Raw genomic sequence first — 25,344 nt, 5'->3', positions numbered from 1 at the left:
TCTAATAATACTAGCAGATCATCATTTATTGTTTTGAACTTACATAAATGTTTGTAGTGTGGTTTTTTTTCTTTAGAAAATGATCTTATAAGTTGCAGCCTACTGTTATGTGGAGGAAGGAATTAGTAGCCTACTCCACATGCAGTAACCAGGATATGGGAGCTTTTTCGATTTGAGATCTCTTTGCCTTCTGTTTCTTCAGTTTGTAGCTGCATTTCGCTCTTTCTTTCTTTCCTTTTCACAATGCACAACTTCTAATGTAAGATAACAAATATGAGAATGTGACAGGATATAACAATTTCGCTTAATTTCTAAGACAAGCAACCAAAAACGGATGTATATTGTACAGTAGTTTCTTCAAGGTTCATACATCACTAACCAGCAAACAAGAAAGTGCACATTGTAGCTCCAAGAGATCATTTGACAGTGAGGTGGTGAAATTATCAAAGCCTTATAAAATCAACTACCCTTTCTAATGAGTGATCGATTCTTTTGTCATTCTTTTCACTCCCTCTTTTCTGCATTCTTTGCTCAAACTTTCACAGCCTCAATCTCAGGGAAACAAAAAGTAGAAATAATGACCTTCCAATTGTACTTGAACCCCCTCAAGTAGTACACCGAGTAGTGATCAAACCACCCTATGTTGGACCAGAGCCCCTAACTTCGATTAATATGAAGGGTGTAAAAACAGAGAGGCTAAAAATATTTGAAGTCTGCAAAATTGAAACTTTTACAAAACTCCCATTTCCACTATCCATCCATCTCAACCTGTTAAAAAATTTAAATAGAACAGTCACAACAGACACTATTAATAATGCTTTCGTTTGATCACAGGGTTCTCTCTTATATCACCTCAACTTGGGTTCTTTCTACCCAATTTAGACCCAGATGCCCCAAAATTGTTATTTACAGAGTTAGTACCCTTTTGTGAATCTTGTATAGCTTGCTTCAAGATCTCTACTACCTGATTCATTGTTGGCCGGTCTTTTGCATTCTTGTTCAGGCAGCTATCTGCCAACTTGGCAATTTTCCGAGCTGCATTAATAGAATACTGGTCTCTCTGGAGTGGATCTATTATCATGCTAAACTTTTTACTGTCTGCAGGGTACTGTCTAACCCAATAAAGAAGCTTCTGCTCCGCTGTTGGCCGGTGTCTTTCTAAGACACGCCTCCCAGTGAGGATCTCATACAGCACCACACCAAAACTCCACAAGTCACTATGGATGGAAGATGGCCTGTTTCAACATACTCTGGGGCAGCATATCCATAAGTCCCTACCACCTGATAACAAAAGCAAATACAATATGAACCAGGGAAAATGTTAAATAGAAGCAAAGAATCAGAAAGGCGAATAATAACTAATACCAATTGTCCTCTCAATATGCAATTCAAACAAGATTCTGCCAACCTCCAAATGAAGTTGACATCGAGTTCTAAAGATCTTGGGCTAGTAGTAAAATAAGTCATTTATTATATACTTACTGCTGTCGATACATGAGTACGGTCACCCTTTGGCCCTTCTCTAGCAAGCCCGAAGTCTGAGAGCTTCGGCTTAAAGTCCTCATCCAAGAGCACGTTGGAGGATTTGAAATCTCGATATATCACCTATTGGAACAATGCAACAACAAAGGTTCAACAAAGTATATAAAAACTCTTGTCTTCAAACAAATAAAGAGTTACCATGCGAGGTAAGCCATTATCTACCATCCTGAAATACACTCTTCAGCATTTGGATATTGATGGCCAGAAGCAAAAATAGAAGATGACTTTGTTCAAGCTCCCAAGCAGAGCTGAACCAAATCTATGATGTAGTATTATAACATTAACATTAAAGCACATAAAGCATTTTTAGTAGCGAGAATTTAAATTTTCCCCTTAATTGACTTTCAGCTACAGCAATGGAAGAACAAGATCAGGGGACTAGCGTGTTGAAGTAAACAGGGGGCACTATTAACGCGCAGCAATTACAGAATGATAATTTAGTTCATGCTTCTTTTATATTACTCCCAAGTTTTATGTCCAAATTCAATTTGTACTAGACAGCAAACAAGAGTGCAATGTCATTCGAAGGTTTGAACTCAAGAACTCTTATGCATGTGACACAACCACAGGGTCCCAACAGCTAAAGCTTTTACGAAACAGAATACATCAAGATAATGGACAGTTACTGAAGTGACAGTTTCCACCAATCTATGTAACTGAAGGCAATTATATTAGTAGCAGATACAATTTAAGTTCCAAAACCAGAGATGCCACTATAAATGCAGCAAACAAGTAAAAGATGGATAACGTAATACGTAGTCGATACATTCCAATCATTAGTCGTGGTTCTAATACTACACTATCTTAAGCAGGTCACCTGATTTGGTATTCCAATGGTCAAAATAACATATATGAGTCGCATGTTCACATGATATGGTAGTTCTACATTCCAAACAAACTGAAAGGAAATACAGGGTCAAACATAGGTCAAATAATGAAACTATATTCACCTGGACTCCAGTCCTCGTGTAAATAAGCCAATCCTTGAGCAGCACAAGCATTATTTGTAACCTCGTGATCCAAGGAAGAGGGTTCAAAGCCCTGTTGAAAAGATAATCCTCTAAGCTCCTATTAGGCATATATTCATATACCAATAGCCGGTAATTGGATCCCTCTTTCTCCATCTACAGAGCATATCCTAGAAGCTTACAAGATTTGGGTGATTTACCACACCAAGAAATTGAACCTCTGCAAGCCATTCTTTATGACCCTATATGAAAACAGCAAAGAACCATAAGCTTGAAAACTAAATAGATAAAATAATAGAGAGCACACAATGTCTCCAAATGAGTGTTAGGAAAGGATAACTTGAACTCAGAGTTCAGTTGAATGTGCGGGTCTCTCTCAACTGTTTAAGAGTAATGAGATGTATCTTTAACACAGGCCAATATCATCTCAAGGGCTTAATCATTACTTTTATCCATTCTCAATATAAAGTACATTTCCACAAATTTGACAGTCTGTTCCAATTCAAGTTCTTGAGAGCAAAAATCTCTCTCTTAGTAACTGGTAAGACATTGTCAGACGAGAACGCTGCATAATATGTTTTCCAGCTGAGAGAAACAGTCTATTTACCATTCACTTTAGGAATGGTTTTCCAAACACTACATGAAATCCATTTGCCTTATATTAGATTCACTTCCTTTTGGTTTCTGCTAACACTACAATTGATGATATACTCTCCACATTCCTAGAGTTCCAGCACCGATGGATTCCAAGGTCCACAATTGTCATATACCACAGACTACATGTAGGGTCGTTAACTAAATAACTAATGTATGCCACAGAACTTCAGTGACTTGATCAATAGAAGACATTCAGATTTCTTTCAACCTCGATAGAAATCATTAATTAGGTCGCATTTAGCCTTTTTATTCCCTACTCACTTTAGCACATTCTCTATTGATTATTAACTTCCATTTCATTCCACTCCAATTGGCCAGAATTAGGAATGACAGATGGGTTGGTAAACTCATGCCCTTTTTCCGCCCCATTTCTATGCCTAGTGCTACCATGTATTTGGGATTATATTGAAGCAGTAACAGGAGGAATTGCATAGTGTTTCTTATAAATCCAATGAAAATCTAAGTTCTGTTGTAAAATTATGGCTAATATCATGTAAATAGATGGAGAGTCATATATGCCTTTCCTTTCACTATAGATTAGTGATTGATGGATTGTGAATAAGAGTAATTGACGTTGCTATTAAACATTGCTATTTGTATACATCATGTACTCCTATATAAACCCCCTCATGGTGAGATGAATACACACACAATCTGATTATTGTGTCAAAATCTCTCCTCTCTCTCTCTCCTCTCTCCTCTCTAGAATTTTCTGTTTACAACACGTTATCAGCACGAAGCTCTAACCCAAACCCTAACCAGAAAAAAAACCCTGCTGCAGCCTGTTTGCACGCCCCGAAACTCTTGATCGGGACCTCAGATCAAATCTTTCCTTCATCAAAGTTGTTCGTCTCTGCTCTTCTCTCTGACCTCCAAATTTCAGCCATATTGGAGTCGTTTTGAGACCTGTACACCATTTGAAGTGGCAGCTTTCAGAAGAGAATCTGCTCCGTGTTCACAACTAGCTCTAAGATTTGGATCGAATAGCTTTGAGATTCGGGATTTCCTACCAGAAGAGGCAATAGTTCTTGGATTGGCTGAAGAACACCTTCTCAGTTCTGCACACATAAGCTGAAGATTTATCCGTCCTTCATCAAGTAACGTTTCCAAAACCTATTGATTGACCTATTGATGAATATGAAAAATCACCATAATGCATGAACCCTAGCAAATCCTACATGATTTATTTATTTGGTATACGTATTTGTATATATTTGTTCATGTGTTTGGGATTGTTTGATTGGAAAAGAAAAGAGAAAATTTATGGACTGCAACTATATATCTGTAGTACTTGGTCCAGTAGTACAAATCAATATCAGTACATCAATTCAACAAGAAAGAAAAAAAACATATTATGCAGTTGCTGGATTCGACCCAGCTAAAATAGGTACCACTCAACATGTTGTCCACTGTACCACTATGGCAGTTAATATGTGTTACAATTATTTAGTATTAATTCTGCCAGAAGCAGATTTGAGGCAATTAATTGGTGATTGATCAACCCGTGATTTGATTTTGATTGATTTTATCTAAGCAATTACCATTGTAATTTATGCTCATTACCACTGTAATTTTGCTCATTACACAATCACTTCATTATCACATTGAGACAATTCTGAATTATTGCGTGAATTATGATAGAAGAATTATGGGCTTAATTTTTGGTTACACAAATTTGAATCTGCCATTATAATTCTTTATGCTAGAAGCATTATGGGCTAAATTATTACGTGATTATTACATAAACATTGTGCCAGAAGCATTTGCCAAATTTATTACCTGTACATAATGCCAGAAGCATTAATGGGATTTGAACCCATTTCCTAGGTATATAACCGCTGCATTAATATATTTATGTTACGATTTAATAACATATATTGAATTTGGTTATGTTATAATTGTGAATATTAATGAGGCTGAGTCAGAAGCTCAAATCAAGCCCAAAGTCATAGCAACAAATTCGAGCCAGAAGCTCAGGCCCAAGTTGCAAGGCCAGAATAGAAGCTCACTACATGTTACCATGACAAAAGTTATGAATCTTCTCAAACTAGGCTCATCCAGTTGGATGCGATGTCTAGGAAAGGTTCAGATGAGGCTGTGTACTTAAGCGAGCCTCGCTCCACCTAAACCTCATCTTTCCTTACCTGGTCGTATTCAATTGGAGTTACCGAAAGGGTTGAGTAATAACTTTTCATTCCTTGGCAGACTAGCCTGAGCCCAGCAGGCCCACTCTCCCTCTGCAGGACCTAGCAGCCCAGCAGGCCTCACATACTTTTGACTAGCGCATGAAAGCCTAGGTCACGAGCCCGCAGACTAAGCTCGATAGGCTTCACTATCAAGCCCACTCCTTCTTTGGTCCAGCAGAATCAAAATAAAAGGAAAAATGATTTCATATTGTAAATAGATTCACCATATTTAATATGTGTAATTAATTGCCAGAAGCATTTATTCACATAATTGTGTGATAATTAATCTGTTAATTACTAGCATGCAATTAATATCTCAATTGATTTGTGATTTTATTTATCCAATTTGTGAGATTTTTCAATTTGCTCATTCAATATTATTGTGTTACTTGTCCAAATTTTCGCATTAGAATATATGTGTAGAAAATGCAGGTATCTGATGAACCAGTAGTTCATACATAAATCGAACTTGTAGTTTCGATAATGCCATTTAAGAAACTTGAAGTTTCCTTCATAAATTCACCACACATGATAAAACCAGTAGATTTTACATGTCTAATCCGCATGTTATAGAACCTGAAGTTCTCATTACTTGCTTATGGATGATATTACCCAAAGCACTAATATTATTTGTTCCTTTCCTGTAAGAAATGTCAAATCTCAACATGTTTGACTTTGTTGCTTTGGAGGTCTCCAGAAGAAACTATCTAAAGTGAACTCAAGATGTGAAAATTCATCTGACTGCAAAGAAGATAGATCAACAATCAATGCTAACAATGTCGTCATTGAGGTTTTAATATGAGTGCCATAATTTCAAAAGGAAACATATGGAGTAAACACTCCAAGTTGAGTATCCGATGAAGAGGATATACAGACTCTTTGGGTCGCTCTGGAAGAGCACTTTCACCATCAGATGACCATTTCTTGCTTGAAGCAAGACATGATTGGCAGAACGAAATTAGCCCATATGACCGTCTGCCACTTGGCCAAAGTCCAAGAGGCCATGTAATCAGCTCCATGTGGCCAAGGCCCATGTGGTAGGAACCATGATGCCATAACTCAGCAAGCCCGAGTTGAAAGGAACACTGGTCCGGCCCGCTGCCACAGAATCAGCATGATCTTTGTTATCGATGTGGAGGAATTGACTGCTGGTCCCGCACCTGTTGTGCGATAGCCGAAGCAGTAGATGAGTATTACGCCGGTCGCGGAACTCGAAATACCAACTTTATTGAAGAGGTAATTTTCTATCGATTCCACACTAGAGATCATGGATTTTCAGGCAGTTACTGAACATACCGAGGATTAGAACTCGAAGACATGGGTATAATTGGTCCCTTGTGTCATATCTATTTCATCTTAATGAATGAAACATCTTCGGATTATTTTTGGTGATTTATGTTTTCAATCATTTTGGATTATGAAAATGTGGTTATGTTCGAATGTATTTAATTCAATAAACTTATTTATACATGTGATCCATTGAATTAAATAAATGAATAGACATATTCTGTGGGGAAGTTTGTTGTCTGGTTAAAAGTGTATTACACACACCATACTCCCAGATCGGAGATGTTTTTCAAACTTATTGTCTATTCATACCTCTGTGACAACCGTATCAGGGCAATCCAACCTGATAGAGGGCTATGGCAAAACCCACCATATGTTGTCCAATGGTACTGAACCTACCATTAATGAGGCCTTATAATCTCCACGTTCCAGAAGAACGTTATTGAGTATTAAGGATATTCGAACCAACAGTTACCACTTGAAACCACTGAGAAAAATGCGTGGAATATCTTTGCATAACCTTTGAGTGTGCGGCCAGAAGCGTACATTGGAGAATTGAATCTGTTAGCTAGAAGCTAACTAATTCAAGCAACTACTTGCGATGGCATGACTTTTGGGACACCCAGGTCAAAGTATGATGCACCGTATCCTCAATTCATCGTAGGTGCACCCCTTCTGAATAAGGGTCTTGTATATAATGAACGCTATGCCATACTAGACCATCATATGCAAAGACTAGTACATACACCATTTTTCTGCACAGAATGCAGGGAATTTGTGGACATATCCAACCACCATGTGGACCAGTTAAAATTTAATGGTTTTGGTTGATGTATCGACAAAGTGATCACATGTTAACTATTGTCCATAAGAAACGTTGCTTTTGCTAAACTCTCACCCAATCATGAAATTGAGGGTTCACACTCGGATTATCCATAAAGTCTATAAGACTTGATAATACCGGAGAGTTTACATCGAAGTCTTTCGATGATTATTGCATATCCCTTGAGATTGATGCTGAACATATAGTTCCTATGTTCACACCCAAGATGGTCTCGCAAATAGAATCTTGGTAATGCGCACAAGCTCCTAGTTTTGTGTGGGGCTATGCAATCTTGCATGCAGCTATGTTGGTCCGTTGAGGCCCACTACTACCCAACCTTACTCCGCATTACAGTTGGTGACTGGATACGAACCTGATGTTTCGCACTTACGTGATTTGGGTATGCAGTCCTCGTGCCAATTGTTGCCGTCACAACGTACAAATTGGGTCCTCAACAAAGGATGGCATACATGTCGATTATGAATCTCATCCATTATGTGCTCTTTGAGCCTTGACAGGCGATCTCTTTACCGCTAGATTTGCGGAGTGTCACTTTGATGAGACAGTCTTCCGCCGTTAGGGGAGATAAGAACGTTACCGTTCTGATGAACGACGTGAATTGACGTGGATGTCCCCACTATGTCTCATCTTGATCCCCGAACCGACAATGTGATAATGAAGTGCGGAGAATTCTAGATCTACAGAGTGTAGCCCAAAATATTCCAGACGCTTTCTCTGATCTAGCTAAAGTGACGAGATCATATATACCTGCTGCAAATGTGCTGCAAGGATAGACGCCTGTAGGATGTATCGTCCCAGATGGACGAGTACGACCATGGCGGCTAACCAGTCATATGTCCTGCCACTGAAGTGAGGTAGACCATTAGGTTCGAGGATTCTTATCCCTAGAGGGGTAAACTTGGCACAAATGAATCCTCTAAATCGCAATCACAAACCGATCATCTCATGAGATAATCGATTATGGGTCTGTCCTAGAAGAGACGATGTTGGGGGACGCTCCAACATTTGAACCCCATCCGATCTCGGTAAATTTAGTGAGATTTGGAATGGAATGAGATCATCATCGATGATATATTAGTTTTTGCGGTGGCCACCGAACTATAATATGCGATGACCTCGAACCTTGCTTTGTTGATCAAATTCAACGAAGAGACGACTGGCCAAAAAGGAAATAAGCAATCCAGGTCGAATTAGATTCCTTGATAAAGAGAAAGGTGTTTGAACCTGTTGTTCCTACACTCCCCATGTTAAACCCGTAGAATTTAATGGGTATTTGTAAGGAGCGTAATGAGAAAAAGAGATTGTGATACACAAGACTCGTCTAGTGGCGCAATAATTTTCTCAACGCCCTGTGTTGATTACGAGGAGACGTATTCTCCCGTAATGGAGTCATAACGTTCCACTACCTTTTCAGTTGGTAGTTTCGAAAACAGAAATATGCAGCTTATGAATGTGGTCGTAACTTATCTCTATGGGGATCACGATACAGAGATATACAAAAAGTTCTTGAAGGACTTAATTACCCGATGCAAATAGTTCTAGACCACGGAACACGCTCTTCATTAGTTTTGAGGCGTTCACTTTATGGATTGAAACAATCCAGACGGAGGTGGTATACGTCTAAGTGAATATTTAATCGGGATGTGATAGGTGAATAATAAACTATGCCCATGCATGTTTATTAAGGAAACAAGTTCCTAGTTTGGTATTGTGGTGGTCTATGTAATGACATGAATTTGATCGATACTCCTAAAGAAATCAAGGAAACCGCAAAGCACCTGAAGTTGGAATTTGAGATGAAGGCTTGGGAGAACAAATTATTGTCTCGACCTGGAGCCCGAGCACAGTGCAGATGAATTTTGGTCCATTAACAAATTATATCCAGAAGATGTTAAGATGCTTTAATGAGGATAAAAGCAAGCACAGCCATGGTCGTCTGAAGTCTAGAGAGAACGTATCATCCTGCAGATGATAACGAAGAGATATTGGTGCTAGAAGTCCCATATCTAAGTGCAATGGGCGCATTTTGTACTTGGCTCAATGCCCTAGACAGGACATCTCATTCAATGTGAACTTGTTAGCTAGATATAGCTCTGCGCAACACGCCGCCACCGGAATGGCATAAAAGACATTTTTCGCTACCTTAAGGTAAGGCGGATATGGGCTTATTCTACCCTATGCATCAAGGAATGGATCAACCCCCTTGATCCTCAGAATGATGCTTGCCTTGTTGGATATGCTGATATAGAATATCTATCAGACCCGCACAAGGCATGTTCCAGACTGGTTATGTCTTTACCATTGGGAATACTGCAATTTCTTAGAGGTCTACAAATAGACACTTGTTGCTACCTCTTCGAATCATGATGAGATACTAGCTCTTCACGAAGCAGTATGTGAATGTAATGGCTAAAGCGTTACAAGCATGTTCGCACATGTGGACTGCATTCCACACTGATGAACCAACCATATCTACGAGGATAATGCTACTTACATAGAGCAGATAAAGACGAGTTTTATCAAAGGAGACAACACCAACATATTGTACAGATGTTCTCCTTCAATTAGCAACAACAGGAGCATCAGAAGATTGAAGTTAAGCATATTTGATTTGAAGACAATCATGCAGACCTCTTTACCAAGTCACTACCAATGTACACATTCCAGAAGCATGTTCAAGATATTGGTCTATGTAAACTATCTGAATTACCTAACATGTAATTTTCAGGGGAGTCGAAATCAAGGGGAGTATCCTGAAGCATACCCATTGACCATCATGTACTCTTTTGTCCTCGTCCAGGGTTATTTTGTCCCACTGGGTTTTGTTACCTGGCAAGTTTAACGAGGCACATCTTTAGCATGGTCACTCCAATTATAGTAACATCCTGAAGATGCTTTGATTTGACATATCTGCATTTGCTCATCTTTTTCCTTCGACACGGGTTTCTCCACTGGGTTTACCGGGCCAGGTTTGGTGTAGCACTCTAATGCATCCCTCTCGTAGACATACTATCTACTTATGATGATGATAAGAAGACTTCACCTATCTCTATTGTGATACGACTACTCCAATTCACGCGCGTTGTGCTCTTTTTTCTCCTTCGACCAAGGTTGTTTTTCTCCCACAGGGTTTTTATTACTTGGCAAGGTTTTGACGAGGCCAACTTAGAACGCTAAGCCTAGGAAACACTATTGACATGAAATATCCAAGGGGAGTGTTGTAAATAATTATGGCTAATATCATGTAAATAGATGGAGAGTCATATATGCCTTCCTTTCACTATAGATTAGTGATTGATAGGATTGTGAATAAGAGTAATTGACGTTGCTATTAAACATTGCCTATTTGTATACATCAGGTACTCCTATATAAACCCCTCATGGTGAGATAATACACACACAATCTGATTATCTGTGTCCAAACTCTCTCTCTCTCTCTCTCTCATAAATTTTTCTGTTTACAACAAGTTCAACTGACAAGCTATATTAAGTTATTACATGTAATAAAATCACAGAGACCAATAAATCTACTAAACAACCACACGTACTAATCAATTAAAAACCATATGTTATTAACAAATGCAGTACAGGGCCACTACTAGAAGTATAGTCAAACATGAACATATATAACTATTCTTTATAGTCAAAACATGAACATATATATAACTATTCTTTAGCACTAGATTAATATGTTGTTGAACTTATCTTCAAACATATATGTTGTTGCTTAGGATTACATTTTTGGGGCTGTGACACTTACCCATTTTGGCTAAAATTGCCACTTATCCACCAAGAGTTTTTTAACCCCATTTACCCAATCTAACAGTGTTTGACAGTATTGCCTCATTTTAATTAACAATTAAACTCATATCTCTCTCTCTCCCCTCATCTATTTCTATCTCTCTCTCTCTCTCTCTCTCTCTCTCTCTCTCTCTCTCTGAGCCACCACGCCTACCACTCCACCGTCGATGTCGGCCTCCACCGTCGCCACTCCGTCCACCGTCGGACCACCAGAGGATGACGCCATCTAACTCCACGATCCAACCCTCTGGGCTTCGCCGGTTTTGTCGTCAGATGTCCGGGAAGCTCTCCACGCTGGAATCGGGTATGGGCTTCACCGGTTTTGTTCATCAGATGTCCGGAAGCTCCGAAGCTCCACGCCGGAATCTGGTGTGGGCTTCCCTTGCAGGTCTCGGATGACGTCAAAACTGTGGTCTATTAGGGGGTAATAGACAGATGATTGCCCCCCACTAATTCTTAATTGTGGTTAATTAATCATGAAATTAGAGTTTTGATAAGTCTTATGTTGTTTTGAGTTTATTAAAGTACAATAATCTGTCAATGATAGTTAAGTGAAGGGTTCTGACTTAAAACGAAGACATTATTTGGGGGCAGTAATGTGTCTACTGCCCCACTAACCATTTAAACTTGCACAGTTAGTGAAGGGTTCTGACTTCGTATGAAGACATTATTTGGGGGCAGTAATGTCTACTGCCCCCACTAAACCATTAAACTTGCACCAGTTTCAAGGATTCACAGTGTATTGCACTTTATCAACAAACAAATCAACAAGAGATGATTACTGTCTCCTAAGAAAGACATTACTGGGTGGCACTAATGTGTCTACTGCCCCCAATAGACCATCAAACATTACACCGCTTCCTATGTTTCACAGATATAGAAGTTATTCACACTCAAAAACAACAGATAATGTCTAAAAACCCAGATTTGAGGGTCAATATTCTGTCTACTACCCCCACTAGATTGACACAAACCACACATTTTTTTCATTTATCGACTACTGCAATTTAACACTACATTTACTTTGGAATAGCAGTTTTCAGTCCGTCAATAATAAAGCAGTCACATTGGCCCCCAATACAAGTCTACTGGGAGGCACTAATGTAACAACTTTTATGGTTATGACTGCACAATGCAGATAGCAGTTTTCAGTCCCAGATAGCAGTTTTCAGTCCGTCGTCGATTCCTTCAGAAGGTCAACCCCGGCCTCGCCGAGCTTCTAAGCGACGAGGACCGTTGGCTTAGCGTCGAGCTTGGCCATGGAGAGCACGACGACGAGTTTCGGCGCCGCGATGGCGAGAGCAGGTGTCGTGGGCGACCTGCTGGAGGGATGGAGGGAGGGAGAGAGAAATCCGACGTCGTCTGGAGAGAGAGAGAGAAGAGAGAGAGAGAGAGAGAGAGAGAGAGAGAGAGATAGGTGAGGGGGGAGGAGAGAGAAATCGGTGAGGGGGAAGAGGGCAAAAAAGTCCCAAAAATAAATAAAAAGAAGAAAAAAAGAATTAATTGTAAAAGTAAATGGGAATTGGAATTGGTCTACTCATTTCATTTCATAACCCTTTATATAGGGAGAGAATTACAATGGAAAGAACAATTACAATGATACATTAACTACTGATTGGTTCATATTCATGCTGATTGATGTTAATCGTAATTGCTTGATTCCTCTCCGTCAATCACTTTGACGAAGGCACATAATATGTTTTTCCTTTAACATTCCCCCTTGTGCCAAGTCAAAGACGAAATGGTGCATGAGTTGTTGCCTCACTAAAAACCTTGCCAAGTAACATAAAAACCCTGTGGGACAAAATACCTTGGTCGAAGGAAAAGAGCACAACGCACCTTTTACATTTGAGTATGACATGTGTGTGTTAGACTCCCCCTGACGTCTACACCTCCCCCTGATACTTACATTAATCTAGGGAGCTTGGAAAGTCTTCACATTCCTATGCTTTTCACATGTTTCTCAATGTATCCTTAGGTAATGATTTGGTGAACAAATCTGCCACATTCTCCTCAGACCTTACTTGATTCATTTGAATCTTGAGGAGAGTCTGTTGTTGCTGATTGTAGGACAACTTTGGCGTATGTGTTTTGTGTTATCACCCTTAATATAACCTAGCTTCATCTGTTCGATGCAAGCTGCATTGTGTTCGTAATGCAAGTAGGCTCTTCAGTGATAGAACTCAAACCACTAGTCCTCGAATATGTGCAATGATAGTTCTTAACCATACACACTCAAGAACCGCCTCATGTAGAACAATGATCTCTGAGTGGTTCGAGGAGGTCGCCACAAAGGTTTGCTTGGTTGATCTCCAAATATCGCTGTGTTCCCATTGGTAAATACATAACCAGTTTGGGAACGATATGTGGGTCAGATATGTATCCAGCGTCAACAAAAACCGACCAAAACGTCATTTGGCATTTTAGTGTAGTGAGTGGCGTTTTCGCCATCAACATTTCCTTTAGGGATTGCAGTTCCATGTGCAGTCCCTCTTGTCTCTCTATAGGGAAAGAACAGTCTCAAGTCAATGGTTCCTTTTAGGTATCGAAAATGTTCTTGATACCATTCCAGTGACGCTGCGTTGGCGCTGAGCTAAATCTAGCTAACAAGTTCACTGAGAATGCAATGTCTGGTCGAGTAAATTGGACTAAGTACAATATGCGCCTATTGCACTTAGATAGGGAATTTCAGCTCCCAATACTTGTTCGTCATCTTCCTTTGGACGAAATGGATCTTTCTTGCATCCAAACTTCGACCGATCATGGAGTGCTAACATAATGTGCTTTGTCCATGTTATATCGCTGACTTTGGACAACTACTACAAAATTGAATCAGACGACACATTACAGTTTTCTGCCGTCTGATTGATTTTTTTTTTTTGGACGTCGTTTTTGTAAACCTGTCGTCTGATATGAATTATGAATCAAATTCAGACAACGTTCAGGACAGAACTGTTGTATGACCCTAAAAAATTGAGCGGCAACTTTCCACCATGTCAGTGGTGCCAAATCCCATCTCAAGTCTAAAATTTTGCCCAACAGGTGCTATCATACAATGAGAAACAATAAAACTGTGGTATGATTTATACGATTAACAGAAAGGAGGGAGATTTCCCACCATGATGTTTCCTCCAGCTCCCAAAGAGGGAAGCCAAATTAATAGGAGACTATCCCAATTTAGATGGCTGCATTCATACACATCTTAGATAAATCTGTTGTGTGAGTCCTTGTCTAAATTGATAGGGTCTCATCACAAACCCGGTTGAAACCCTACACTTCAGCAAAAAAAAGAACTAAAGTAACTAGACTGACACAAATACCGAAACTCTCTCTTCTCTCTCTCTCTCTCTCTCTCTCTCTCTCTCTCTCTCTCTCTCTCTCTATAGACCGATCGAAACAGGCCAAAGCCCTTTCTCGACTCGCTTCACTCTCAACAGACGACCCAAAACCAAAACCCTAGCTAGCTCACTCTCTCGCCAAAATGTCACTCTCCCAAACCAATCTCATCTCTCGAGTGCGATGGTAGACTGCGAACGGGATTTGAGGCGTTGAACTGAGATCGATTTTATTCAGCTCGACCTGATTCCCTTGGAGCGAAGCTGTTGGAGAAATCTGGTAAGACTCAGAACCTGGAGCGAAAACTCAGAACTCGGAGCTGACTAAGCCAGCCGAGCGTGTTGGTGAAGCGAATACACATATGCAAGACCGAATTGTTCGCGCGCCTCCATTTTTTTCCCACATTGGATGCGATTTCAGGTATTAAAACTTTCTTTCTGTTGATTCTCTCCGATTCTGTAAATGAGTTTTGATTATTACGTCCTGTTTTCCGTTGGGTTCTCTCAAGTTCTGATCTTTTTCTTGTAATTATCATGGGGTCAACTGCGCCTAGTATTTTATCATGAGGACCCAAATTATGGATGGGTTTCTGGGTTTGTTTCTTCATGTTCTTTGTTTGGTTGTTGGGGATTAGGAAAGGGTATTCTTCATTCTGTTGTTTGTGTGTTGTGGTGGGGTTTGATAAGTGATGGAGAAGGTAAAGCCAACCCAAGACACATGTAGTTCATCTTTAGGTCTCGTTTTGATCTCCTATTTGAAATTCTAACTAAGATACTTTATTGTTGTTCTATTTGTAGATTTTCTCAGGTGCAGCAAGAGTTGGAGGCCCAGAAAGACCACTCCTTTTCTTGATTTTAGAGAGAGGGAGAGGGAGGCAGAGACACAACCCAGAAAGATTCTTCATTTCTTATGAATTGGGTAGTCTAAAGCTCTGGCCTTTAGGCTTTTTTTTTTTGGGGGGGGGGGGGGGGGGTTATTAATTGGTTTTGGCTTTCTGGGTTTTTTTGGGGTTATGAAGAAAAAAATGGGTAGGGGGAAGATTGAGAACACCAACAGCAGACAAGTCACATTCTCAAAAAGGCGTGCTGGATTACTCAAGAAAGCTCAGGAATTGGCTATTCTCTGCGATGCTGAGGTTGTTGTCATCGTCTTCTCTAACACTGGCAAGCTTTTTGAGTTTTCCAGTGCTGGGTAATTTTTCTACTTTTTTTTAATTTTGGGCTAAGTTTTCTGAATTTTTTGAGGTTCATGCATGTGTTTCTGATCATGTTTACTCTATTTATTATAATTTTCCTTTTGTCTTTGGTTGAAATTATCTGGGGCTTTGATTTAAATTTTTCAATGTCTGCATCACATCTATAATTTGTTTATATTTTATTGTTTTTATTCTATTAGATGGACTAGTGGGTGCTTCTGTTTCCCATGTTTTCTTTTGGGTTCGTGTGAATGTCAATCCTACATTGTTGCTCAATAGTTGTTTAGTACTAATAGTTGTTGAGTTTGGGGGTTTTCCTCTGTGGGTAGTGATGATTAATGAGCAATTTGAAGCTATGTATTCTGCAAAACAATGTGTTATTTGTGACAAGTTGGATGCGAGTCCAGAATTGAAATCTGGTCACCTTGTTGTTGTTAAATCAATGGCTACCTCTTTTCTATCTTAATTGAGTCTGAAGTGGACCTTGGTAAGCTAATGTTGATGCGTATCTGTAAAAGGTTTTGTTTACTCTGGAAGGTTCAGTTTCAGTTTCCATTACTGGTAATCTGGTCACTCTAGCGTTGAAACCTATAGCAGAAAAATAATCTACTCTACTAGACTTTAAAGGAGATTTTTGTTTCGTGAGAACTCCCTTGTTTGGTTGTTCCTCGTTTGTGCCTTTGGTGAAGTTGGACATGGGTTGATTTTGAGGATTCTTACATGACTTTAAGTCTTCGCCTTATGCTGATGCAATGCCGGTCTGGCTGGTTCTTGTATTTTATATCCAGACTGTGAATTTTGTTGTTGAGCTCTCTAATGACCTATTAACCAAGTCTCAAATCTCTGCTAACCTATTCACCTTGCGTAAATAAGTCTACAATCTCTGTTTGAGTGTCTTGACTTGTGTGTAGCCACCTGTTATAGAAGATCAATTAGCACTTGAGTGAGAGTTCATATGTCCTTAGTCCTCACTGATATTACAATATTTGAATATCCCTACTCTCTTAAGCTATTAGTCTTTCTCTGAAGATGCTGTCTCCTCTTTAGGTAAAGGTGCTTTCTCCAGTCCCCAGTCTTTATGGGACATTTCATTGGCAACCATACTTTCTTTTCTCCAAGGATTAGTGAAACAAAGTAATGTCTTTAGTTAATTAGTTGGTTCCATTGGTATCTTTCTACCATATATTTTCGGTTAGAGCATCTCTTGTATGATTGCATTAAGCTTGAGACGAAGCATTAATTCGGTTGCCGATCTAATACTGATTTCATATATAATAACTTAGAAATGATGCTGCAATGCAAGTGCTATAGCCACATGAAATTAATTGTACCCTGTTTTATACAAATTATAGCTGCTGATGTTTATCTGTGCCAATTTTTTACAGTATGAAGTGAACTATTGCAAGATACAGCAAGTGTTATGAGTCTTCAGAGACCGCTCTAGTAGAATCAAAGGCAGAGGTATTCTTCCATATAATGTAACTTGATAATTTATCTTCTACCTCACAAACTTTAAACATAATTTTGTTAATCAGTTGCCATATGTTTGCTGTTCTTGTTGTTAATTGTTCTTCTCCTGGTTGCATATTGGTGTTAATTGTATGGGAATTGAGAATCCAGTATAGATGTTAAGGCAAAAGGTCATATGTTCCAATTGTTCTGTTTTCCCAGGGGTTTGATTCCGTTGTAATTGAGGTAAATGAAGTACCTATGTGTTTCCAGAAATTATTTGGACCTTCCTGGATAGAGTTGGGACTGCAAATAATTAACATAAGTTCTGGAGTCTTAGTCTTAACAAAAACATTTTACTTTAGCCATCAAGGTAACTACTTTAATATACTATATATGGAAGTTTTAAGAATTGTTCTGCTGCTAGAAATGACTTTATTTAGGCTTTATAAGAAGTAGCTACACTCATTGCATCAGATTTAATACACGAACACTGAAAAAATAGCTTGTACTTTTTTTTTTTTTTTGAATTGGCTAGTGAAAATTTTAGTAACCTAGAAGGCTGAACTGTTGAAGTCAATACCCTATTTCCAGTGGTTGGACAATGTAGTTATGTACCATATTCAAAAAAGACTATTAACATGCATACCATTTAATTTATAACATTTTGTTTTGCATGATTGTTGTAGACCGACTTGAGTCTGCGCAGTCTATAGGTATTTTAATGTATCCTTGAGGCTTTTATCTGTTTGCATACTCTATGCTCTATATATGTGCTATGTGCTTCTTCTCTAACATTTCTTTCATTGTTATTTCAAACTATTACAGTGGGCTAGGAGAGCCAACCATGTTTATGGTCAAGTGGAAATTGATGAAGTGCGTAATGAGCTCGCAAGTTATGTGAAGAAATAGGCTAGAAATGTGTTTTTGTGCTCCAAAGTGAATTTAAAGTACATTTATTCACTTATTTTGCTAGTGGAGTAGTATAGATGTGCTCCATATTTTGGTGTTGGAGTAGTATAGTGCTCCTTTTTGGCAATATTGTCTAATACGTTTCAGTACAATTATGTGGATTATAACAATATTAGATATATATTGGTAATTACTGTTCATTTGGTGATTTTTGATTTCATTTTCTGCTGTACGTACACAATGTTCACAACAGCCATACAATAAAAACTGTTGTGTGAGAGTAATATAGATCATGGATGCAATCAATGTTTTAGTTGTGTGAATAACAGTCACACAACAGTTTTAACAAAAAAAATGACTTCTGAATCACCATCACACAACGGGTTCTTCAGTTGCCCGTTGTCTGAGTGACGTTCACACGACAGTTAATGATGTCGACAAGCTATCGACAGTCTGTCGACATGCTGTCGACATGGATGCCGAGTTCTTCAGATGACAGTTCTCTAAATCATGTTTCATCAGACGGCAGCGAGATATACGACAGTCAGCTCCGCATCAGACGACAGTTTTTAGCCGTCGTCTGATTCAATTTTTGTAGTAGTGACATATGCAGACTGGTGGATTAATATTCCACAAACTCGGTGTTCTAGTTCAAGACCTAGATAGAATCGAGATTTTCCAAGATCCTTCATCTCAAATTCGGATTTCAAGTAGCTCGCGGTTTCTCTTATTTCATCAAGAGTACCAGTTATGACATATACTACTACAATTTGCAAATTCGGAACTTGTTTTCTTTATGAATACGCAGGGGCATAATTCATAGTTCTTATATCCCTTCCCAATCAAGTAGTCACTTAGACGGGTATACCACATCCGTCTGGATTGTTTCAATCCGTAAAGTGAGCGTTTCAACTTAATTGCAAACGCACTCTGTGGTTTAGAGTCACTTGACTTGGGTAATGTAAGGCCATTAGGCACTTTTCATATATATCTCTGAATCTAGATCCCCATAGAGATATGCAGTAACCACATCCATGAGCTGCATTTCCAGTCCTTCGGAAATTACTAAGCTAACTAAGTAGCGGAACGTTATAACGTCCATTACGGAGAGTATGTCTCCTCGTAGTCAGTTCCAGGGCGTTGTGAGGAACCTTGCGCCACAAGGCGAGCCTTGTACCTCAGGACTTCATTCTTCTCATTACGCTTTCTGACAAAGACTCATTTATGTCCTACAGGCTTTACACTTGGTGGGGTTAGCACTACCTGACCAATACCTGTCTCTTTGTCAGAGAATCTAATTCTACCTGGACTGATTCTTTCCATTTAGGCCAATATGCTCTTTGTTGACATTTTTCAATAGAGCGTGGTTCGATATCATCGTGCTCTATGATTCCTTGAGCAACAGTATCTATCATCAATGTGTATGGAAGATCTTTCTATCAACTCATACACTCTCGTAATCCTTTGAGATTCTTTGTTCTCTGGAATCATTTCAAACATCGGAGCGTCCTCCAGTATTGATTCATGGAATAACTATAATCAGAGACAATCTCATGAGAGGGATTCTATACATTGATGATTGGTTTGTGCCTTACTCACCCTCTTTTCTTGGGTGAGTGTCAATCGAACCAAGTGACCTCCCCTCTTCCTTGGGGAGCCACGGCCTCAACCACACCTCCACTAAGTGCGTTGCAGTGCCTCTATCTGCGGCACCGTGCCCCTTGTTGGGGACTTCTAACCTTGCAGGCACATTTGCAGCTGGTATATGTGATCTCGTCACTTTTACGATATCAGTAAACGCATCAGGCATCGAATCTGCTACGTTCTGAAGATCGATTATTCTTTCACTTCACTTTCACTTTGTGAAGTGCGGTCAAGAGAACAGAGTGGGGACAAACCACAACAATTCCTGTCGTTCCCTTGGAAAATCCTTTTCCTATCTCCTCCTAACGACGGGAAGACTGTCTCATCAAAGTAACAATCCGCAAATCTAGCGGTAGAGAGATCGCCTGTCAAGGTTCCAAATAGAGAATAATTGTTGGGGATTCGTATCCAACATAAATACTTAATCGTCTCTGAGGACCATTTTGGTGCCGCTATGGGGCGCAATAGGCACATATACTGCTCAACCAAATATGCGTAAGTGTGAAGTGTCAGGCTCATATCCAGTTACCAACTGGTACGCAGAAAATGGTTGGCTATCTGTGGTCTAAACGAATAAGTAAAGCTGCGTGCAATATTGCATAACCCCATGCAGATATAGGCAGGTTGGTGCGCATAACCGATGCCCTAGCCACCATCTGTGGCCTTTGATGGTGGCTTCTGCGAGACCATTTTGTATTCACATGGGGTACAGGATGCTCTACATCGATCCAAATAGATATGCAATAATCATCAAATGCTTTTGATGTAAACTCTCTAGCATTATCAAGCCTTTATAGACTTTATAGGGTGATCAGGGTGGCGAGCCCTTAAACGTATAATCTGTGCTAGGAGTATTGCAGCATTTCTGGTGGACAATAAAACGACATGTGACCAGATTGTCGAAGTATCCACCAGAACCATAAAGTACTTGAATGGTCCGCATTCTGGATGGATAGGTCCACAGACATTTCTTTGTATCCTTTGTAAGAATGGAATGTTTGTTTTGTATTTAGCATAGGAAGGTCTCGATCATGTTTTTGCTAAAAAGCAGGCTTTGCAAAACGAGTGATGTGCCTTTGAAATAGTTAATGAGGCATAATGGAGGAGGTAGTGCTTCTGGTACTTCAGAAAGCAATGACTGCATTTGAGCAATACTAGAACGACACCTTGCAGTGTGGCGGATTTTTCTCCCATTTTTCACTCGAAAGAAGGATGTCCGTGTAGTGCTTTTTAAAAATACGGATCATGTCATGACCTCGGTGCCATAGGCGGTCATGCAAAGCCTGTATGAGTCAGGTCCCACATTTCATTTTGGTGACAATATAGGATTCAATGATCCAAATCGTAGTGGGTACAGTCCACTAGATTGACTCATAAATTTCTCTAAAATGCGTTTCCTTCCACATTCATTAGAGTTAATATCAGGTATTCAGTTCCATTCTCCACAGTGTGTTTTTACATGATAACCGTTGGCACAAATGCTTTGAAACATTAACAAGTTCGATTAGCTCTTGGTGCATATAGAGCGTCTGTGACTTGAAATGTTGCGCCATAGGCAGCAAAAATTTGGCAGTTCCTTGCCATTTTATTAGTTGTGATAATCCAATCATCGTAGTCACAGAGAATTTATAGGCTATTAGTTCAATGAATAATTTCCTATTTCTAATATTGTGTGGGTAGTCCCACTATCATCTAAGCACTCAAGTTCTCCTCCATTCATTCCTACAAATAAATGGGAGGTATTTAGAAAATATAACTCATATTCTTTAGAGTATTTCTATTTGCGTAGAATGGTATTCTTTTCATTCTAATAATTTTTTTTTCTGGATGTATTGCTTACATCTTGATAGTGCTATTTCGAACCATGTAAATATGTGTATAGAAATAAATTTGAATAGTTTCAGTGCTTCAGAATAAAATTCAAAATTTATTAATAAGCCAACGATAAGCAAATCAAAGGTCTTTCTTCAGAATCTAATCATCAATCCATGATTGAAAATAAATTTTAAGACCAAACAATAGTCTAATTAAAAATGAGGCATTATGCCTTCACAACTGTCTTTGGAAAATAAAATGAATAAAGCAGATCAGTCAAGATTGAGAGCATCCATTGACTTAGCAAGTTCCTCTTTGCCATTAGAGTCTGCAACTGTAAGGTTGACGTCTAGGTCATGACCTCCTTCTTCCATATAGTGAGCCACTTGTTCTTTAGACTCTCTATACCTCTTGTAATTTGCTGCTACTCTGTTTTTGCTTGGCAGTTCTTGTACCAATGCCCAATGAATCCACACCTATAGCATGGTTCATTGTCAACTCTTTCCGTTTGCATCTTGTTGCCATGATCCCCATGTCCCTTTCCACGTGGTGCATGGTTTCACGTGGGTAGGGATCAACACGTCTAAACCCCTTGCATTGGAGTTATTTCCACCTTTCATTTTTCCATAATTAGCCTCGGGAATTTCTTTGTCCCAGTGGGCCTGGCATTGTTATTCAAGAGAATCTTATTTTGTCTCTCAGCCACTTGCAGTAGGCTTATCAACTTATTGAATGTTGTGATTCTTTTGTTGTCTAATCCAACTGATACTGGTTCGCTAGTATAAAGCTGAATTAGGAAAGGTGGTAAGAGTCTTGTAGATCATATCATCTTCTGTGATTTCCCTTCCACAGAAATTGAGACGTGCCTTTAAACGCAACATGTCCTTGTTGAAGTCATTGACCTTTTATAGTCAAGCAAGCGGATTCCATTCCACTGAAAGCCAGTCCTGGAGCAAAGTATCGTGAATGTTCCCAAAACGTCCTTTAAGGGCATCCCACAGTGCTTTGGGTGTCTTCAACTGAAGGTACTCCCAGCGTAGGCTAGATCAATATGTCGCCTCAAAAAAATTAAGGCATCTGCTTTCACCTTATTAGATAGTTCATCATCTTTGGGATCAGTAATGGTGGCAGTGTAGTCTTTTGCCACAAAGGCAGTTTCCATATCGGAAACCCAACGATGGTACTCAAGTCCTTCTGAGTCCAAGATGTCAAACTCAGGTTGAGTTGGATCAGCCATCTACATAAAACAAGAGAAGATATAAATTACACAGTCATAAAACATCCACGTAAATTATTTTCCAAATATATGAATTAGATTTCAAGACCAAGATTCGTAATGGTCACATTTTTTTTTTTGATGCTATGTGAAAATACTTTATCACAGTAAGTGTGTGTATAATGCGCATGAATTTCATTATCATGGCCAAACGGTATTGATATGTTGCATTAAAAATAATCATAGCACATTTAAATATAGCATATAAAAATAAACTACATGACATGCTCAAATTGCACAAATATACAACAAATTATATATTACACATAATAATAGCAATAATATAGCATGCGTAAAATAAAATGTAAACAATTAGTAAAATACAAAGCATGTGTAGACATAATTTATATAAGCGTAAATAAAATAAAAACATGCTCAAAATTTCATAAATAATATATAACAATATATATGATATATATGGCATGCTCAAAAATCAAATATATAATCATGGCTTAAAGATAATTATATAAAGCATAAATGACAAAGCATGCGTAAAATAATTAATATAATCTAACTAAGCTTGCTCGAAAAATTTATAATAAAAGCATAAACAATAAAATATATAGCATGCTCAAGAAAATAAATAATGAGAATTTACCATAGTATGAAAATAAATTAAAAAGAACATACTTGGTTTCGAAAAAGAAAACAATTCTAGCGCACACGCGTGTTGATGTAGGCGTGCATAGCGATGTTTTTGGGCTTATGAAACTAGGCCGCTTCCTCTCCCTTTTCAGCAGTGGGCTTTGTTTTTTTTTTCTTTTTATTAGCCTGTTTTTTTTCTTTTTCTTTCTTTTCTGGGCCGCAGGGCCTGTTTCTTTTTTTTCTTTGCTTTTGCTTTTTTTTTTTTTGGGTTGCAGAGGCCTGCTCTTTTTCTTGGGCCGGGTCTTTACTTCGGCCAGGTCACTTTTGCTCTCTTTTTTTTTTTTTTTTTAAATTTGGGCCGGGTCACCCTGTTTTTTTTTTTTTTTTTCTTTGGGCCGGGTCTGATCTTTGAGCCCGGTCACCACTTTTTTTTCTGTTTCTCTTCGTTTTTTTTCTCTCTTCCTCCTCCTTCGTGTCTTCGTCTTTCTGGTTCTCTCTGTTTGTTTTGCTGTTTGCAGGAAGAAGAAACTTCTTGCAGAAGCCGGTCTGGACGAGGGCGCGGGGCGCTGGGCTAGGCTAGGCAGGGGCGCCGGGCGGAGCAAGAGACGAGCGGATCCCGGCTGGCCAATCCGAGCGTTTGGCGGAGGCGCTGCTGCAGATGGGCTGCCGGATTCTGTGCTGGGATCGGCGCTGTGGGCTGGCCGCATGGGTAGGAGGACGGAGTAGGCTGGAGCAGGGCTGCAGGTTGAGATCGGTGCTGCTGGCCGGTATGGATCGGTGCATGATGGGATTTGATTGAGGCCGGCTGGAATGGCTGGTCAGCCGGTGTTGCAGGCTCAGGGGCGGTCCCCGATCTGGTCGAAGGCGTGGGTGTGGGCTGCAGGTGGTGCTGTAGGCCGGAGACTGCAGCGAGCGGCCTGGAGGGCTGGGATCGAGGGGGAAAGCCGTTGGATTGAGATGGAGGCCGGTGACGTGGGCTGGCGGTCACCGATCTGCACGGTTTTTTTTTTTTTTTTTTTTAATTGGTGCGGCAGAAAGAAAAAAAACTAAGGTTTAGTTTTTTTTCTCTTGCTATTTGCTCTGAGCGTGTTGATAACGTGTAAAAGTAAAATGGGAATTGGAATTGGTCTACTCATTTCATTTCATAACCCCTTTATATAGGGAGAGAATTACAATGGAAAGAACAATTACAATGATGACATTAACTACTGATTGGTTCATAATTCATGCTGATTGATGTTAATCGGTAATTGCTTGATTCCCTCTCCATCAATCACTTTGACGAAGGCACACAATATGTTTTTCCTTTAACATTAATTGGGTAAAGGGAAATAATCCCTTAGAGTGTTTTGGGTAACAAATGAGCATTTTCCCTACATTTTCTGTTGGGAAGATTCTTGAAGGTTTTGCTTTAATTGGGATGTATCATTTATTGGGGCAGGGAATGATATGGAGTATTTTGATGGATTAGAGTTTTAGGTAAAGAGAAAGAGAAAAATTCAGTCACCGTCCCCAAATTATGCTGCTAAGGTCAATTTGATACCCGAACTCTTAAAAGTATCAATGTGATATCCAAAGACCTATTTTGACATCAACATGATACTTCCGTCTAAAATCTCTGACGGTGCTGTCAACTTGATGATGTGGCAAGCATGTAGGTCCTCAAAAAAATGAAATGACCAATTTATCCAATTTTTTGTTAATTTTTTTTCTTCTTCTTTTCATTTCTTTTTCTTCTTGTTCTTCTTGTTCTTCTTCTTTTGGGATTTTGTTCTAGCCAAACCGCCGCAAGCTTCACTCCTTTTCCTCCGCTCAAGAAATCAAAGAAAATGGCTTATGTTTCTTCT

At 39.3% G+C, this 25,344-nt stretch overlaps 1 protein-coding gene and 1 pseudogene across 1 annotated transcript; one reads left to right on the top strand and one right to left on the bottom strand.

Moving 5' to 3' along the window:
- Nucleotides 1-853: 853 nt before the first annotated feature.
- On the bottom strand, nucleotides 854-11,511 carry LOC112177645 (annotated as a pseudogene).
- A 4,134-nt stretch (nucleotides 11,512-15,645) lies between these two features.
- LOC121050634 (agamous-like MADS-box protein AGL15) lies at nucleotides 15,646-24,223 on the top strand. Its single transcript, XM_040511388.1, has 2 exons — nucleotides 15,646-15,812; nucleotides 24,016-24,223. The coding sequence occupies exons 1-2, from the start codon at nucleotides 15,646-15,648 to the stop codon at nucleotides 24,221-24,223; spliced, it is 375 nt and encodes a 124-aa protein (XP_040367322.1).
- The last annotated feature ends 1,121 nt before the right edge of the window (nucleotides 24,224-25,344 follow it).

The sequence above is a fragment of the Rosa chinensis genome, chromosome 7 (genome assembly GCF_002994745.2).
Source record: "Rosa chinensis cultivar Old Blush chromosome 7, RchiOBHm-V2, whole genome shotgun sequence".
NCBI classification, from domain to species: Eukaryota; Viridiplantae; Streptophyta; class Magnoliopsida; order Rosales; family Rosaceae; genus Rosa; species Rosa chinensis.
Note: the sequence above shows the minus strand (reverse complement) of the source record. Positions and strands in the feature narration are given on the sequence as shown.

Excerpts from the sequence above, each read along its gene's own strand:
- LOC121050634 (XM_040511388.1), top strand. The coding sequence starts at position 15,646 with ATGGGTAGGGGGAAGATTGAGAACACCAACAGCAGACAAGTCACATTC. Across the intron at positions 15,813-24,015 it reads TTTGAGTTTTCCAGTGCTGG|GAAGAAGAAACTTCTTGCAG; the intron begins GTAATTTTTCTA and ends TGCTGTTTGCAG.